Below are 16454 nucleotides of genomic sequence, written 5' to 3' on the forward strand. Positions count from 1 at the left end.
AACAATTATGAAAATTCATAGATTTAGCTTGTCTGACTCACCGGTACTTATCAGGGGCATGCTGGTCAGATAAAACTGACAGATGGGCGTGCTCTGGTGTCTGAAATGAACACCAAATCTGGGCAAAGCCAAGGAAATAGAGCTGGTCTGGGTTTAAATTTAGACCTGGCAATGGATGGTCGTCAGCAGGGTGGGCCGACTTCCACGACTGGTAGGCCTTGTACGCTATGACCAAGCCACCGTTATCGGCGATGTTCTCTGGTAATGTGTAGTTACCATCGACCTATAAAGCAAAGAGCGAAAGGTAACAAACTGGAAGGTTAGAGTGCTAACAGTATGGACAAGATCAGTGGGATCAAAATAAACAGTGGAAGGAGTCATTTTCAGTAGTGTATTGTTGATACTTTTAAACATGCAGCGATGTTACCAAATTAACTTTACCTGGACATTTGGGTCCACTCTTTCAATGCTGTTTTATTCTGGTACTGTTTGTGGATGCACAAACATTAATACCTTACTTTACTACAGATGGATAAGTAGCAATTAACTTGCAATGGTCTATCACTTATTCTGTTTCTGTACGCACAAACATTGCCTCATTTTAATATCAGAGAGGATAACCAGGCCTTCACATTCACAGTTGTACTGTTGAGTGGTTTATCGCTGATACTATTTTTGGAGGTACACACAATACCTAATTTACTAGACTGGATAACCGCCTCATCCACTTTCAATGTTGTATTGTGCATGTACTATTGTGCGTGTACTATTTTCGGAAGTACACACAATACTTAATTACACCACTTCAATGTACTATTGTGCATGAACTATTGTGCATGTACTATTTTTGGAAGTACACACAATACCTAATTTACTAGACTGGATAACCACCTCATCACTTTCAATGTTGCATTGTTCATGTACTATTGTGCATGTACTATTTTTGAAAGTACACACAATACCTAATTTACTAGACTGGATAACCGCCTCATCCACTTTCAAAGTTGTATTGTGCATGCACAAGCAGTACACCATATTTGATGGAATGAATAACCAGTTCTTTGTTATCATGCAATGATGTACTGTCGAATGATCAGTGTATTACTGATACTGTTTGCACATTACCTAATTTACTAATACAGATAACCATCTCTCCACTCTCAATGGTGCACTGTTGATAGGTGTTTGTGTATACATCGACATTACTTAATTAACTTACATGGATAGTACCGCCTTCACTTTCAACTGTGTACTGTTGATACTGGTCCACCATGCACTCGCTTCTGACTGTGAAGTTTGCAGAAGCTGCTTCCTCCCACCAGTCTTGTAAGTTACCATGCAGGTCGTATTTTCGTCCCTGATTGTCGAACCCGTGTGTCAGTTCATGACCCATCACCATTCCTATACCTCCAAAGTTCATCGCCCTAGCAACGATATTTGAGAAACAAAGAATGCAATTGACCACACAATGTCCTCTTCATTTGAATCGGTATTTACTTGATGGATAGCTTGTACGTGATTAAAGGTAATCTGACGAGTGACTGAGTAAAAATATTAATGACTTTCCTAATTAGCTAAGTAGTTTACCCTATTACGTAATAAAACTTAGAAGAGGCGCCTTGATTTGATCGATACTTGGCACATTTAGAGAATTGTGGTAAGTTGGTGGCCAAATGCAAACTGACCACAGTGGGATATCTCCTGAGTCTGGCGTGTATATGTATTATATAGTATCGTAATCTTATATTGATGAAAACATATAAAGAAATTGTACAATCTTACTGATTTTTTTGCAAGAGTCATACCACTCGACTGTTTTCCAACTAAACTGATGGTATTTAAAAGAGGATAAAGTGTTTGCAAGGTTTCGATGTGCAAAAGAAGCAAATATGAATACTCACATTGGCATCTGGGTGTTGTAGAAGGGTCTTTGGAAGATACCCGAAGGGAAGACAATTTGATTGTGGGAAGGATTGTAGTAAGCATTCACTGCAGCTGGTGTCATGTCCCACCTGTTAGAGAGATGTAAAAAAAACAGATGCTAAACAGCTTAGAAAAAACATTGTATGTGTAATGACAGTAATATGGTCCTGAATGGAAGGCTGGCTGGCCTAACCAGTGAGGCAAACAATGAGAAACTTACACATGTTCCTACAGATCTAAGACTCTCATTTCACAATCTCATTTAACTTATTTAACTTATTGCAACAACATTGTGATGTACTATCCAGTCTATCCTATCGGTAGCTGTAATATGCTAAACATTAAAATAAACCACCATGTTCATGCATTAAATATATAGGTTGATACTGTTAACACAAAAGATAAACTATCAATAGGCATATAACACACCACTTAAGCATAAACTGTCATATACCTTTGACTATGAAAGGGTTTTAATCCAAAGTTGTACATGTAAAACATTAAAGTTGCATAATGTTTGTTAAAATTGATGACCATGATAAAAAGACATCTTACTTTGAGCTATTGGCTGGTTTGCCTCTTTCCTGCAACAGGATATTTAATGTGAATGTTCGCATGTTGATGTAGTTGTTAAAAAATTGATGCGGGTCTATCTCAGCCTGATGAAACAAGAAGAAAATAAACAGGATATAAGATATTACCACAGAAAAGACAGACATTCAGAGAATTTGCATCGTCTGAGTGAACCAAACGTACACTTAGGAATAAGGTTTAATATCAGCTGACCTCCGAGTAATAATTATCCAAGGCTCGTGGGTCTTCTATCCATTCGGGATGTCCAACTCTGTCCACGATAGCCTCTGCTTTCTGTCTGGCCTTCTCGCGGGTAGTGTCGTCCATCCATTCATTCTCCGGAAGAGTTCCAATGAAGGCCGATTTTACTTCTTCGATCATCTCAACTGCCTATCAAAGATAACAAATATAGACCACACATGACACAGGTGTAACCATGGTAACAAGGTTGTGCCTATCTGCGCCATTCTAACATGACCAGACTAACATACAACCATCTTAATAACCAGTATGATAGCACACATATATTAATTTTTATTTTAAGCTTATTTAAACAAAATTAATATTCAAGCCATTTTCAAAGCCTGGAATGAAGAAACCAATTTTCACTGACTTCAAATCTACCATTGATCAATGCTATCCAGAGCCAGCTTATATTGTGAGGCTGACAATTCCTTCTTCAAAGTTTTACACAGGAGGATTTGCTTCTTTTTCAAACTATTTTAGATATCATTTTCAATATCAGTGTTTCCATTTTAAAAATTCTTTAAATCCTTTTTCATTTTGAAGAAACTTTCCTTTGAAAAAACTAAACCCGGCTGCTTTCGTGACCATCTTTAATGAATTTATGTTTCATCCTCAGTCCGACAGTGTGCAAGCTATGCATGTGGCTTCAGATCTTCCAAATCACTATTTAACACAAATTTGATTTGCAAATTCAAGAATATTTCTTAAACAATTTCTAAGTCTGTTTTCATTTCATCATTTTGTGGGTGTTTTCTCTGTTAATTTTAACCTTTTCAACATGATAGCAATGTTTTACCAACGGTTTTTATCCATTGTCTTACACGTACCGCTTCCTTAATATTCTGTGGTAAGATGGTCTCCACGAACATAGCACCAGTAGCGAATCCAAAGGCGCTGTCGGTCCTCGAGACACACCTCTGCCATCGAGGGGGAAGGTCAGGGGTGCCGCTGAAGATCTCTTGGAACTCACGGTAGAGATTCTCGAAAGGAGCAGAGACGTAAGTCAGGAATGGCTGAAGCATCTGCCACATGAAATAGTCCACGATCAACCTGATAATTAAGCCAAAAATATTCATAAAAAAATTAATAAGAACAAAAGTAAGCATAAATTGCTCAGAATGAAGTCCAAGATAAAAACAACAATATGGGGAGGAAAAAACTATAAGTACACTGCTTATCTACTAAATATGAATATACATGAACTAGAATGTTAAGTTGGCCCATTTGACCAATCACAGGCAATGAATTCCCTGCAAAAACACCACAGAGATATCAATGCAAGATAGGCAAAGTCTACTTGTGCTTGACAGTGTACATTGCTACATATGATATAATCTTTGTAATTGGCAATAATTCTCCTCTCACAACAAGCAAGGTATTCTGTTCCAATCAAACTAACTGCCAATAACTGACAAAGTTAATATGGCAAAAAAAGATGTAAAATATCTTACTTCTCTGGAGTATTCTGCAATAGATGGGTCAGTTTAGGGAAGAACGATGGTGTGTAAACTATAACTTCTTCAGTTAGGGGAATAACCTCACCAAATATTTCTTGCATAAACAGACTAATATCGACCTGTCAAAAAAATAATAATAAGAAAAACAGGGGTATAGAACAATAGAGAAACAAGAATATGCAAATATCTACTCCATTAATATACCTATATGGAAGAAGGCAAAAAATAATAAGAAAATAATATAGCAAACATGAGAAAAAGTATAAATGTGCAAATATCAAATTCATAAGTAGACTGATGTCTGTTGCAGGTCAAAAAGTTTTAAGCTAGAAGGAACAATAATTAGGATGCATGATTATCTAATGATTAAGCTGTGTGTAAATAATTTTATGCAGTTTTGGCAAGTTTACACTTCCTCTTAACAAGGTGAAATCAATCAATTCTTTAGTTGTAATGTTTTAATCCATTTTTTACACTACTACAAAAACACTGTAATTAAATGTTCACAGCTGTTGGTAAGCACAAGGTCAATGAAGGCAAAATCAATCCCATTTTGTCTTTATCTGATAGGGAAAATTGATCTTACAAAATTGAAAGAGATTCTAAACAAAAGAAGTAAATATAAATTAATTGATTTGATAACATAGAGAAGTGTCATTTTTATGATGACCCTAGTGAGATATACGAATGTTCAAATAAACCCCATTTAAATGTTTTTAGTCATTTGAACTCACTATTTGAACTATAGCAGTTAGTAATAACCACATTATCGTTAACATTACTTACCATTGGAAACATTGCACCAAATTCTTTGAGTTGCATTTTGTGGTAGGTGGCCGTGGGGTCTTGCATTTCACGTTTAGGTACATATATCTGTAAAGATATATGGTGAAAAATAAGAAAATTAATAATAAAGAGAAAATATCAGTAGAAAGAGCGTTCCATGTAAACCATAACAAACAAACTCCACAGCTCCTGGTATGATGTTAAAATGGGCAGATTTATAGAGTTGGCCTTTTATTCAAGGTGAATCATTGGCAGTTCTTGTTCAACAACCGAGAAAAACTTGTGGTTTTGCCATGAGATTGTAACCTTTATGAGCTCTTACTTTTTGCTACAATAAAAGCACATTGTCATACTTTCTTTTTACTTTAATCTTGCTAAAAACACTTACCGTACTATTAAAACTACTCTTAACATTACCGCTTGTGTTGGGTCCTAACTTTATGTCACTTTGATCAGCCACGTAATGTTCACGCATAATATAGCTACCAGATCCATACGTTACACCTAGCTGGTTGCTCTTAATTGCTATAAAGTTTGTATCTCACAAATTATAAGTGTAATCTTTTTCATTGCAAACTTTTGAAGTTTATGCCTAATGCTATAAATGCCTTGTGTGATTTTGGTAGAATTTAGTAATCAAGTAACAAATGATTCTGTTGGGTATAAATCTAACTTTCCTTTACTGGTTACGTATGGTACCACTAGATTGTAGCAACTTCAGTAAACTGAGTCAGCATTGACAGAAATATCTAGTTTCTCTTAATTTACAACCAATAAATATTCCTTAATAATAAAACAAAGTGAATACAATTAATGCAGCTGGCTTCAGTAAAGTGACTGCATGTCATCCACAGATGACATGCAGAAGGATTGATATTTCTTTTGCATATGCTAATCATATGCTAATCATATGCTAATCATATACCCAAAAGATGACATTCTTCTAGGAGAACATCATGAGAGCACTACATGTGCTAAAAGTTACATTGTACACTTCAAACAAATATACATGCAGAGTAGTGTGTGGAAGACTGTATTAAATGCAATGCAGAAAGTTATTGATTTATAGGTACAGCTCATCAGCCTCATTTCAATGGCCCTACTGACACCTCCAACCCTCCCATTAAATTATTATTACCATTGCATTGTTCAAGAACTTTTAACACAGGACGATATAACTCCCTACCACTTTCCTCTACCATTTCTCTTACATTTTCTGCCCGTTTCTCACTCCCATAGTTTGCTTCCCCCTTCTCTAAGATTCCTATCACTCCACATTTCCTTTCTCTCAACCCCCACCACCACTTTCCCTTCCATACATCTCACACCCCTGGCACTTTCTCCAATCTGTTTGCTTGCACCCCACCACAGCCCCCCTTACAATTATTTTATAATACAACCCTACAGTACCACCACCTTCCTGGTCCCTTAATTCTGTGCTCCACTCACATGACTCATCTCAATCTCAAAGTCAATAATGTCTTGGAATCTTGTCAGAGCTATGTCGTAGAAACTCTCCCAATCTTTTCCTTTGTGTAGGTACGCAGCTGTCTTGGCTCCCAGAACCTTGTAACCTTCCACTATGGCATCCTGCAAGAAAGTACAAGAAACATGATTTGTAGCCACATAAAACATGATTATAGATGCTTGCTGACATACAAACCCACAGACAAGCAAACATAGTCAATTATATGATTCTTCAACTCCTGTGGGAAAATTGTCTTTCTATCTTTAAAACTTAGACTATGTTTCATTTCCTTTTGCTAATTTCTTCCGTTTTTTGTTTGTTTGTAACTATCTTAAAGGCATTGAAGACTCGCCCCAAACCGCGTGCCGCCATCTTTAAAAAGTTAACTTTCCGTTGCTTGCAAGTGAAGTTTTTTTCTTGTCGCTACAAAATGCAGACAGTAATAAAACGTGTTACCTTATTATCTTTAGCTGGACATGAGATGTCCATCGCTGCTATGTACACTGTGTTGTTGGTATTGCCCGTAGCTGTATGTATTGACTCTACACTAGTGTCTAATTACCGAAGGTAGCAAGCTGTGTGCATATTTTCTGGGATCGATGGTGGTGTCTAACACTTCTGTTACACCTCATTCAAAACTAGGTCAGATTACCGGCAGTAAACGTTTGTTTTTGCGCGAGTCTTCACACCCTTTAAAACATTACCAAAAAAACTGCACTACACCACACCACCTTGCGATAACTGGCACTAAATTGTGCATGAAAAAAACATGCACGTCACCAAATATCAACTGAAGGTGCTGTCCCTCCCATCCCTCCCCCACCCCTCCTTTTCTCTTCCCTTCCCCCTACCTTTGTCTTCCCTTCCCCCTCCCTTTCTCTTCCCCAAACCACATATACATTAAGAAGATACTATTCCATTTTCAGCAGACACTGCTGAGTCTATCCTCAACTAGTGACTATAATCTGCTATTTCTTCAAGGGGGCAGGGCCTGCTCCTGTCACAAATGTTCAGGTTGGCAGACACCTCATTTTCTGGTATGACTTTGCAAACAAATAAGCATGAAATGACAAAAAAGAATGAAAAAAGTGTGTTGACGTCTGACAACATTTACCTTCTCACGCGAGGGGACTTTGTGACCAGTTATTGATCTTTCAGACTTCTGCCGCCCGACAAAACTAATTAATGAGCATCACAAAGTTCATACAGAGTTCATGTATGCTAGGAATAAATTGAACTTTACTTTATTGAGGAGGAAGTCAAAAATGTCTTTTTAAGACTTTGTACGTTCTGACTTTTCCTAGGAATTTTACAGCTTCCTGTGAAGATCATTGAGAAAACCAAATGCTTTTTCAGTATAAAAGTAAATGTCCCATAAAGATTGTAGTAGTCTCTTCTTTTACCCCCTTGAATGTCTCCAGAGAAAACTAGTTTCTTTCAACGAGACAACAGTAAATTTTTGCAGCTGTGAGATATATCATCATTTTGGAACGTTTCACGAATTAGAGGTGGAAAAAAACAAAAAATTATGATATAATCAAATTCAAAGTATGTCAGTTATTCAAAAGACTTATTCCGAGAAAAATCTGCCTGTTACTGATAGTTTGGCAATATAGTGGAAATATCCAAATACTTTTCGTATATTTTGACACTTATTACTGATTACTGGAGGTATGTTCTCAAAAGGTACTTAAGAAAACACCCAAACCAGAGGGAAATGGAGTTCATTCTTTCCCACACCATTGAATCCATCTCAGTAGTCACTTTACAACTATCACCTGTGCTCCCTACCCTATACTCAACTCCATCCTTCAAACTGTCACTTCTAGTCCTCTAACCTACCAAATCTATCAATTATGCCTTCTCCCTTTATTCAACTCCTTGCTGACACACATTTACTTCAACCCTCTATACCCTACCGAACCTCCCTTCTTAACTGCAAACTTATGAACCCTAGTCCCCCCCCCACCCTTACCCCTCACTTTCACTTGCTCTATCCTATCAACAACTCCCCTTCCCAGCTCTCCCACACCCCTTCATCCCTCCCTGCATATGTAATCTTCCAAACCTGTTTCAATCCTGTATGTACAGTAACCCCCAACCTTCACCCCTTTTTCACCTCTCTTTCTACCATACCAACCTTAGCCTGCACCCTATATTCAATCTCCATTTCTCCGTTCCCTCACCTGTGATTGTCTATTCCCAAAAAACAAACACTGTTTACCAACTCAATGTAGCAATCCCCTAGCCAAGCTTAAAATATTTGAAAAGTTTTATGTTCTATTAACTTTTCATTTGATTTCAGCTCAACATGAAGATGTCAACAGTTTTATTTCTAGCCTAGGCTAGCTTTTTGATGATCAAATATCATAAAAACTCTGGTCATGGAAACGAATAAACATCACAGTATATTAAAACAGAATCAAACAGGTTCTCTAGTTGGAAATTACTTTCTTCTTCCCGTCAGAGCAAAAACTGACCTAGTTACCAGGAAAAGGTTTAGTAAATAGTTTCTCCACTGTTATGACAACTAGGTATACAGGAAATGTAAAAAAACAGGAGATCTTAAGAATGTTGTTTGCAACATTTTCCTTGTTTAAATACATCACAAATGAAAAGTAATTCCGTCATGTTTGTTCCAGAAGTTTGTAGATTCTGTTGTTCTTTGCATTATGTACTTGCAGGTTAACATGACTGAACAATGAAACAATTAAGGTCAAAGGTCATGGAGAGGAACAAGAATGATACAACATGTCACATAATCATACAGATGTGCTGTAAAATTATATGTTCAAATATTTTATGTATAGCAAATAACTTAATATATTTATGCAAAAGCTTCTTTGTTATAAAGTAAAAGCCTATTCTCCCATTATCTATGTCACCTCTCCCTTTGACCACTGGAGCCAAAAAGGGGAGACTACTGGTTTAAAAACCTGTGATTTTAGCCCTTTCTGATCCGTTCCCAGATATTCTGGCAAACTGCTAATGTATGCTTCCATGGTAACACAGTCAACTATGCCCCCCCCCCCATAAGTCAAACACTGCAGTTTAATGCATCATATAATTCTGTACACATGTGATTGGTTCGGCATATCTGCTAATATTAAGCTGAAATATTTGTGTTTGATGGCAACAGTACTCTGATTTATCTACTTCCATTCCCTCCAAATTGCACTACACATTACTGCACATGGTATGTTAGTTGAAATAGTATATTACAGTTAAATGACAAGTATAGTCTTTAAGTAAAACTAGTACAGTGGGAACAAAGCTTCTCATCAAATGGCACCTGATATAAATGGTCCATCACACATTCAAAATCCAAGAACAATAAGTTATGAGGTGCAGCTCAAATGTTGGCATTCCTTCACGACTTTCAACTTCAGTGAAAGAATGTCTTTCCTAATCTCTCCAACAAACACCCCAATTGACAGGTTCCCACAAATGTTTAAGTATCGAGAAAAAAATATGCAGTCAAGAAATTGAATGTGTTAACTATGTTGAAAGACATGGACACCCTGTGCATAATGTAACACGTTCAGCAGGTGGGAGATCACTAAACACCAGTATCTTTAATATTACCACAATAGAAACCTCTACAAATACAATGAAGAGCTCAGAGATAACCCCCAACCCAATAAAGCATTCCTCTAGTATACCAAGTTGTCCATTATGCTGAGCTCAGCTGAACCGGCTCCCACTTAACTTCTAAAATATTCAATTTAAAACTTCAACCTCTTTTGACGTCCTTAACTACTTCTTCGCAAAATTTATTGACACCTACTTGTGCCTTTGACTCTTTGACTTAATAAACAACGATATACCTCTCAAACGATCTCTCTTCATCAAAAATAACTGGTGGTTACCCCAAAGAACACCCCATAAATACCATATCAGACACCATGAAACAACGACCACAGAAAACAACTATTTCACTTAACAATGATACCACCCTACTAACCTCCACCAAGAAGAAACCACAACCACTGGTACCAAAACATAACACATGCAGTATTAACAACAACAACAAAATGATGCCGACAAGCTGAAAAAAACATATTCGAGTTAAATAACAACTTCAATAATACCCAAGAAATCCATGCATATGTCCGCACTAAAGTAATTAACTTTGTTATTAAATTAGCTGAGACATTCTTTAATCATTGGGATTCTTCTTTTGTTGTTTCCTAATTTTGTAGACTTATTTCTAATAATTGCAAACAGGGAAAGTAAACGAATGGGGTTCCATCTGCTAACTATTGTTACTCCAGCTTTTTACCATTTACCACAGTATCCATGCAACATACATCATGTACATAGAGGAATACATTATAGAGCAGCCTACACTATGCAAGCAGGATTGTTTTACTTTTACAGATTTCCACTTTTTCATAATGGCTATGTCTGTGAAAAAGAAAAGATGAATGATGAAATGCCATTACAGAAAAGGTTCTGCTTATTATTCAGAATTTTTAACAGTTTAAAAATTTAGAAAACTGTGAAAAAGTTTTAAAAAAATCTTTGTGATATCAGTTATGTCCGAACGTGTTTTTGAACTGAACTGTATCTCATTTCTGAAGTCCGCCCAAGAAAGAGGCTGACCTAACGATCAAGTTTCCAGGAATGAAGGAAACCACTTTTTTCAAAATGCGATTGCTTTCTTTTTGTTGCATTTCAAAGAGAAAATGTTGTATGAAAATAACACCAACTTGATCAGAAAAACACACAAAAAAATTTGCTTTCCAGGTCAGGAATAACACCACTGTCAGAGGAGCCACTCTGCGTGTACAATATTACACTAGCTTCTCTAACCTGTCTCCAGTACCATTTTAACAGTATTAGCCAAACCTTAGGCATCTTTTTCCTTTAATGTTGTAATGGTCACAATGCATTACATACAAAATTGGTCTATAACATTATGAACAAAGGCAATTTTCTTGATCTAGCTTGCAATTAGGTTAATAGTTCCTAGTAAAATCAACTCAATGTTACAGATTTTGTATAAGAAACTCAACATGGCACTTGTGAGCTACAGTACTGCCCCATGGTCACAGCAATGATGAGCCTTTATATGAGCTAATGGTAGCTAGTGCTCTGTATGGAATACAGTAATTCTCTGCCAATATATGTCTTACGGTTCACAGCTGTTTATTTCTTGACTTCAAGATGAAGATAAACAGAGCCTGACAAGGTCATACTGTACAGTATATCCATCATATGTTCATATGTAATAAGAAAATGAGGACCGTTCCCCTTTTTACCAATAAATGTAAGATTTTTGGTAATTTTAATGTTTATATTAAATGCCATTGAACATACATGACCTGTGTGAATGTTTACACATTGATATAGATCAAAGAACAGTTAGAGAATTTACTCCACTGTACAGAGGCTGTACGTGATGGAATGTTGGTTCGTGGAAGATTAACTGCTGAACTATGAAGGGAAGTCTAAGTAAATGTGTGATCATAAAAAAAAAGAAGCATGTTGGTTTCATAAAAAATGATCTGAGGAAGTTAAAATATACTTGTTTGTATTCACTCAAAGAACAGGCAATGTTCTAGATAATGATAAAACATACCAATTGCACTTGAATATGTCATAATCATAACTTTATATTTCATCTTACTATCAAAATAATTAAACCTGAGAGTCTCTTCCACCTAAGGCGGAAATAACGCAGTGTCTGATTTTACAATGTGAACCTGCCGTCCGATTCTACCAGACTGTCTTTTGTCGCAAGTTTCTTAGAAATTTATAGAAATGCAAAAAGAACAGACTTGGAAATCATTGACAGTTTTTGTAGTAGAAATACTCACCATAGATGGACCTTCATACATCTCAGGAAACTGCAGACCGAGACCGGATTGTTCAAACTGAGGAGAAAAAGATGAAATCGGACTTGATTGCAGATAATATTGCTCTGCCAAATATGGAAACTGGAAATGATATGAGACCTGTTACTTTAGTATTAACACCTGAATTATGACTGAATGTGACATTATTACTACACTGAATCACAATGTAATACAAGGGACATGTCACATGGGCAGTAGTATAACCAATTTAATGATGAAGTAAGCTGCCACCGCTAACCCAACCCCAAGGGCGGCGGAACCGGGGGGGCACAGGGGGCACGTGCCCCCCCACTTTTCCTCAGATTAAAAATGTGCCCTTTTTCTACATAAAAATTTCTAAATAAAAAAGAGTTTACAAAGCGAAACCCACGTCGAATGAAATATTTCGGGAAGTTTTAAATGTTTACTACCACAGGCGTAGGAGCCCAATTTGATTTGGGGGGCTGTAACGACTTGCCCGAAAAATATTACCAAAATTTTTCGCGCGCGTAGCGCGCGTTCAACACGTTAATGTGCATATCATATAGGCATGCACCGGTTATTACATCGCATGCCTATAACATACAATCATTTGCCGTGTTATAACCCTTCTAAATTGGTTAGAATTATTGGCAAAGTCGTTACAATAATAATGATCATAATAATATCAGTTTAACCATTGAAAAACACATAGAAAATTACTTTTCTTTCAGTATTTTCACATATTTCATTTGCTTTCATGCATGTATCGATCGCGTGTGCAGGGACTTGGACTTTATAATGATTTCACCTCATTTTGTCTTTTTCCTTCTTTCCCAATTTGCACATTAGATACTGCAGTGCTAGTATGCATTGTTTCCTTGAGGGGGGGGGGGGGGCGTTGATGGAGTGATGTGTATACGCAAATAAGATAATACAATAAGAGTTATAAAGGGTACTAAATATCAGGTTGCATCAGTCCAATCGAATTTCTGCATAGTGCCCTTCGACGTTGGTGCCCCCCCAGATTGAAAGTGCTTCCGCCGCCCTTGCCCAACCCCCTCCCCCTTCAACCTTCCCAAACTGGCTAAATATTGGGGGGGAACAAAAAAACAAATTCCACTGCTAACCAGTAATTCAATCCTTTGACACCACTTGTATTTTCTTGACATGGCTTGTATCAAAGTTATACAATCTCACCTAAGTGGTTTGTTGCAAGTTAACATTATGACATGGAAGGAATAAGGGGGTGGGGGAGGGGGGTGGGGTGTAGGGAGATTGTGAGATAGCAAGAGGTGTTGATAAAGAAGATGACAACATTTGTCAAGTAACTTTGCAGGCTCCTGGTTCCGGATCTTAAGGAATTTAAGGAAATTACCTGAACGATATTTCTGGAAGAATTGCGGTCGTCAGCCCCGACCCACATGTTGAAAAACGGGGAGACCGTTATCTTGTTGGAGGCGATCAGAAGGAGTGTCAAGTTATAAGAAGACTGGTTCCATCCACCAGCAGAGATGTCCTCACCAAACAGAGGCCATCCACCAAATTTATGAACCAACTAAAAAAAGAAACAGTTGTTATGGACTTTAAATGTATCGATGATTCAAATTTGCATCTCTGATGTTGAGATACTGTATGATGTAATTGCTGGTAAAGTACTGCATATTTGACTACTTATATAAATATATGGGTACAACCCTAGTACACAAAGCAAAAGTTCACACCAAATTCAAACTTTTCGTACCATAAATTGGCTCCATAATGATAAGACATATTTCAGATGAAATGAAATATGGTATGTCTAGGGTAGTTGTAACTGACTTATTTGAAGTATGAAATAGTATGATAGTGCAATAAAACAATATCTGTTGACTATTTCTGTAATGTAGGAAATAATATATTTCTAAGACAAGCACTTTATGTACCTGGTTGGCCATTTCTAACCATTTTCACTTCAGTCTCACCAAAACCACAAAAGTTGCGTCAGCCTGCATGTGCTGTAGATAGCTTTAGTGAAAGTATTCAACTTGTCCAAATGTCACAATTAGCTGACTATGATCTTAATGACTCTATACCAACTAACAGCATCAATTTTGATATGCAAATGAGGCTTGGCAATAAGTACTTCTGTTATGAAAAGTGTGGTAGATCGATTCTATGAATCATTTTGCATAGAAACAGAAAATTCTCAAGATTTTAATCATCTAACATGTCACTAATTACATGATTGTTATTTTACATGGTAGGAGAAATTGATCTCATCAAACAGAAAAAAAACTGAAGACAATTCACTGGTATTGAAGTCAGAGCTTAATCTTACATAGCCTTGTGACAAGCTCTAATAGATACATGTATACATGAATGATGTACAAAGTAGTACCCACTTTGAGAATCAATAATCCATTCCTTAAAATAAAAGACTCATCGTTACAACAGACTAACAATATATTAATTCTGTTCGAGAGTACTTGATGTCGTGAGAAGAAACACTGCAAATGCAGGCCGCTGTTTGTGGCAAGTCCGATGGCTGTACTTACGTCTATCAGTGGCTGTGCTCCTAACAGGCCCGTTCTATCCAGGTCCATACAGGCTTTGTAGTAATCTTTAGTCTTACGAAATGCAGAACTCTCCTGACCCTTGTAACTGGTGTCTTCACTCCCAAACATCTGTGTTAGCGGAACAAAATGTATAAATAAATCATAAAACACCACCTTTGTTCTGCAGTATAGAAGAACAAACTTTATGAAAATGTATACAAATTTATGCAAAGTCAAGGCAATGTAGTAGCATAATAGTTTACAATCTTGACTTCAACTGGAAAAGTGAAATGAACAAATATACTCAAAAACAATAAGATCAACACAAAATGTACAATACAGAAGAAGAAGAAGATGCTGATTAATCTATTTTAATGATAGAACAATGCTAAATACCCTGACACTTCTTCATGTATATGATAGTGTATTACAGGATGGATCAAGTTCAGAGAAAAATACTTCCAAAAAATAAATCCACACTAATGTGAACTGATGAATAGTCAAACTGCAGTAACTATACATGGTCATTCCATGAAGAAGCTAGGTCTTCAACTTAATAATGTTCTTCATCTCGATCCCCATTACAGTAGGAACCGAATAAATTTGCATATTGAATTTGAATAATTATTCAGTCTGATTATGAATGGGTTAAGTTTGTACTGACCAAGTATTATAAAGTATACCTCTTAAGCACATTTGTTATAAATATTTCAATCATATTCTATTATACAAGTACACTTTATATAAATATCCCTTTTTTTTGTCTTTTGTACGGTGTAACAGGTACAGAAAAACTTATAAATATGTAAGGAATAACTCATTCCTGTTACTGTAAATATTGAAACTGCAGTAAATATACATGGTCATTCCATTAAGAAGCTAGGTCTTCAACTTACATAATGTTCTTCATTTCTCCCCATTACAGTAGGAACCATATAAATTTGCATATTGCATTTGAATAATTATTCAGTCTGATTATGACAAGTATTATAAAGTATCTATTGAGCACATTTTGTTATAAATATTTCAATCATATTCTATTATACAATATTGTACACTTTACTTCTGTTTTTTTTTGTACAGTGTAACAGGTACAGCAAAACTTAAAAATGTGTAAGGAATAACTCATTCCTGTTATCATTTTGAAATGATGCACATGACATGCATTAAATATTAGGAATGTAATACATGAATATCAGACGACTTTTCAAACAGTGAATTTCAAAAAGTCAACATAGTTTGCGTTTATGGCAGGCAATAATGAGTATATACCAACAGTTTGCCTTTGGAATTATAAAGTGCATGTAACAAACATTGACTATTAAAATGTTGAGTGATATTGCAAAATTGTTTATGTGTTGAGTGCAAACAATAGAAATCTATTGTTATCTATTGTCTTCCTGATTATTCACTCCATAGATCAACAACTGAGGTTTGAATAAGCTCATAATCAGCTCTATCAGCTGATGACGGAACAAAGACAAACCAAAGTTAATCGTCACTTAGTGTTCAAGTTACGAGATATGAACGGAGATTAGATCCAAATCTGGGAGTGATTACTGATATGGTATCATTTATATTATAAATCATCTAAAGTGATTCAATATTTACTGCCCCATTTGCAGTAGATGTTAACTTAAGAAAT

The 16454-nt window shown here is 36.3% G+C and overlaps 1 protein-coding gene across 4 annotated transcripts in view; it reads right to left on the reverse strand.

Annotated features, from left to right (window-relative positions):
• The window catches only part of LOC139966941 (endothelin-converting enzyme 1-like), a 40598-nt gene that overhangs the window by 2928 nt on the left and 21216 nt on the right, over positions 1-16454 (reverse strand). For all 4 annotated transcript variants that reach the window (XM_071970437.1, XM_071970436.1, XM_071970438.1 and 1 more), the window contains 12 exons: positions 14810-14938; positions 13651-13830; positions 12276-12332; positions 6435-6575; positions 4986-5072; positions 4194-4318; positions 3570-3792; positions 2710-2886; positions 2479-2582; positions 1902-2012; positions 1220-1424; positions 42-283 (listed from right to left, as the gene is read on the reverse strand). In XM_071970437.1, the coding sequence (XP_071826538.1) occupies positions 42-283; positions 1220-1424; positions 1902-2012; positions 2479-2582; positions 2710-2886; positions 3570-3792; positions 4194-4318; positions 4986-5072; positions 6435-6575; positions 12276-12332; positions 13651-13830; positions 14810-14938 (1781 nt within the window). The remainder of the gene's footprint in view (positions 1-41; positions 284-1219; positions 1425-1901; positions 2013-2478; positions 2583-2709; positions 2887-3569; positions 3793-4193; positions 4319-4985; positions 5073-6434; positions 6576-12275; positions 12333-13650; positions 13831-14809; positions 14939-16454) is intronic.

Source organism: Apostichopus japonicus, chromosome 4 (assembly GCF_037975245.1).
Source record: "Apostichopus japonicus isolate 1M-3 chromosome 4, ASM3797524v1, whole genome shotgun sequence".
Taxonomy (NCBI): domain Eukaryota; kingdom Metazoa; phylum Echinodermata; class Holothuroidea; order Aspidochirotida; family Stichopodidae; genus Apostichopus; species Apostichopus japonicus.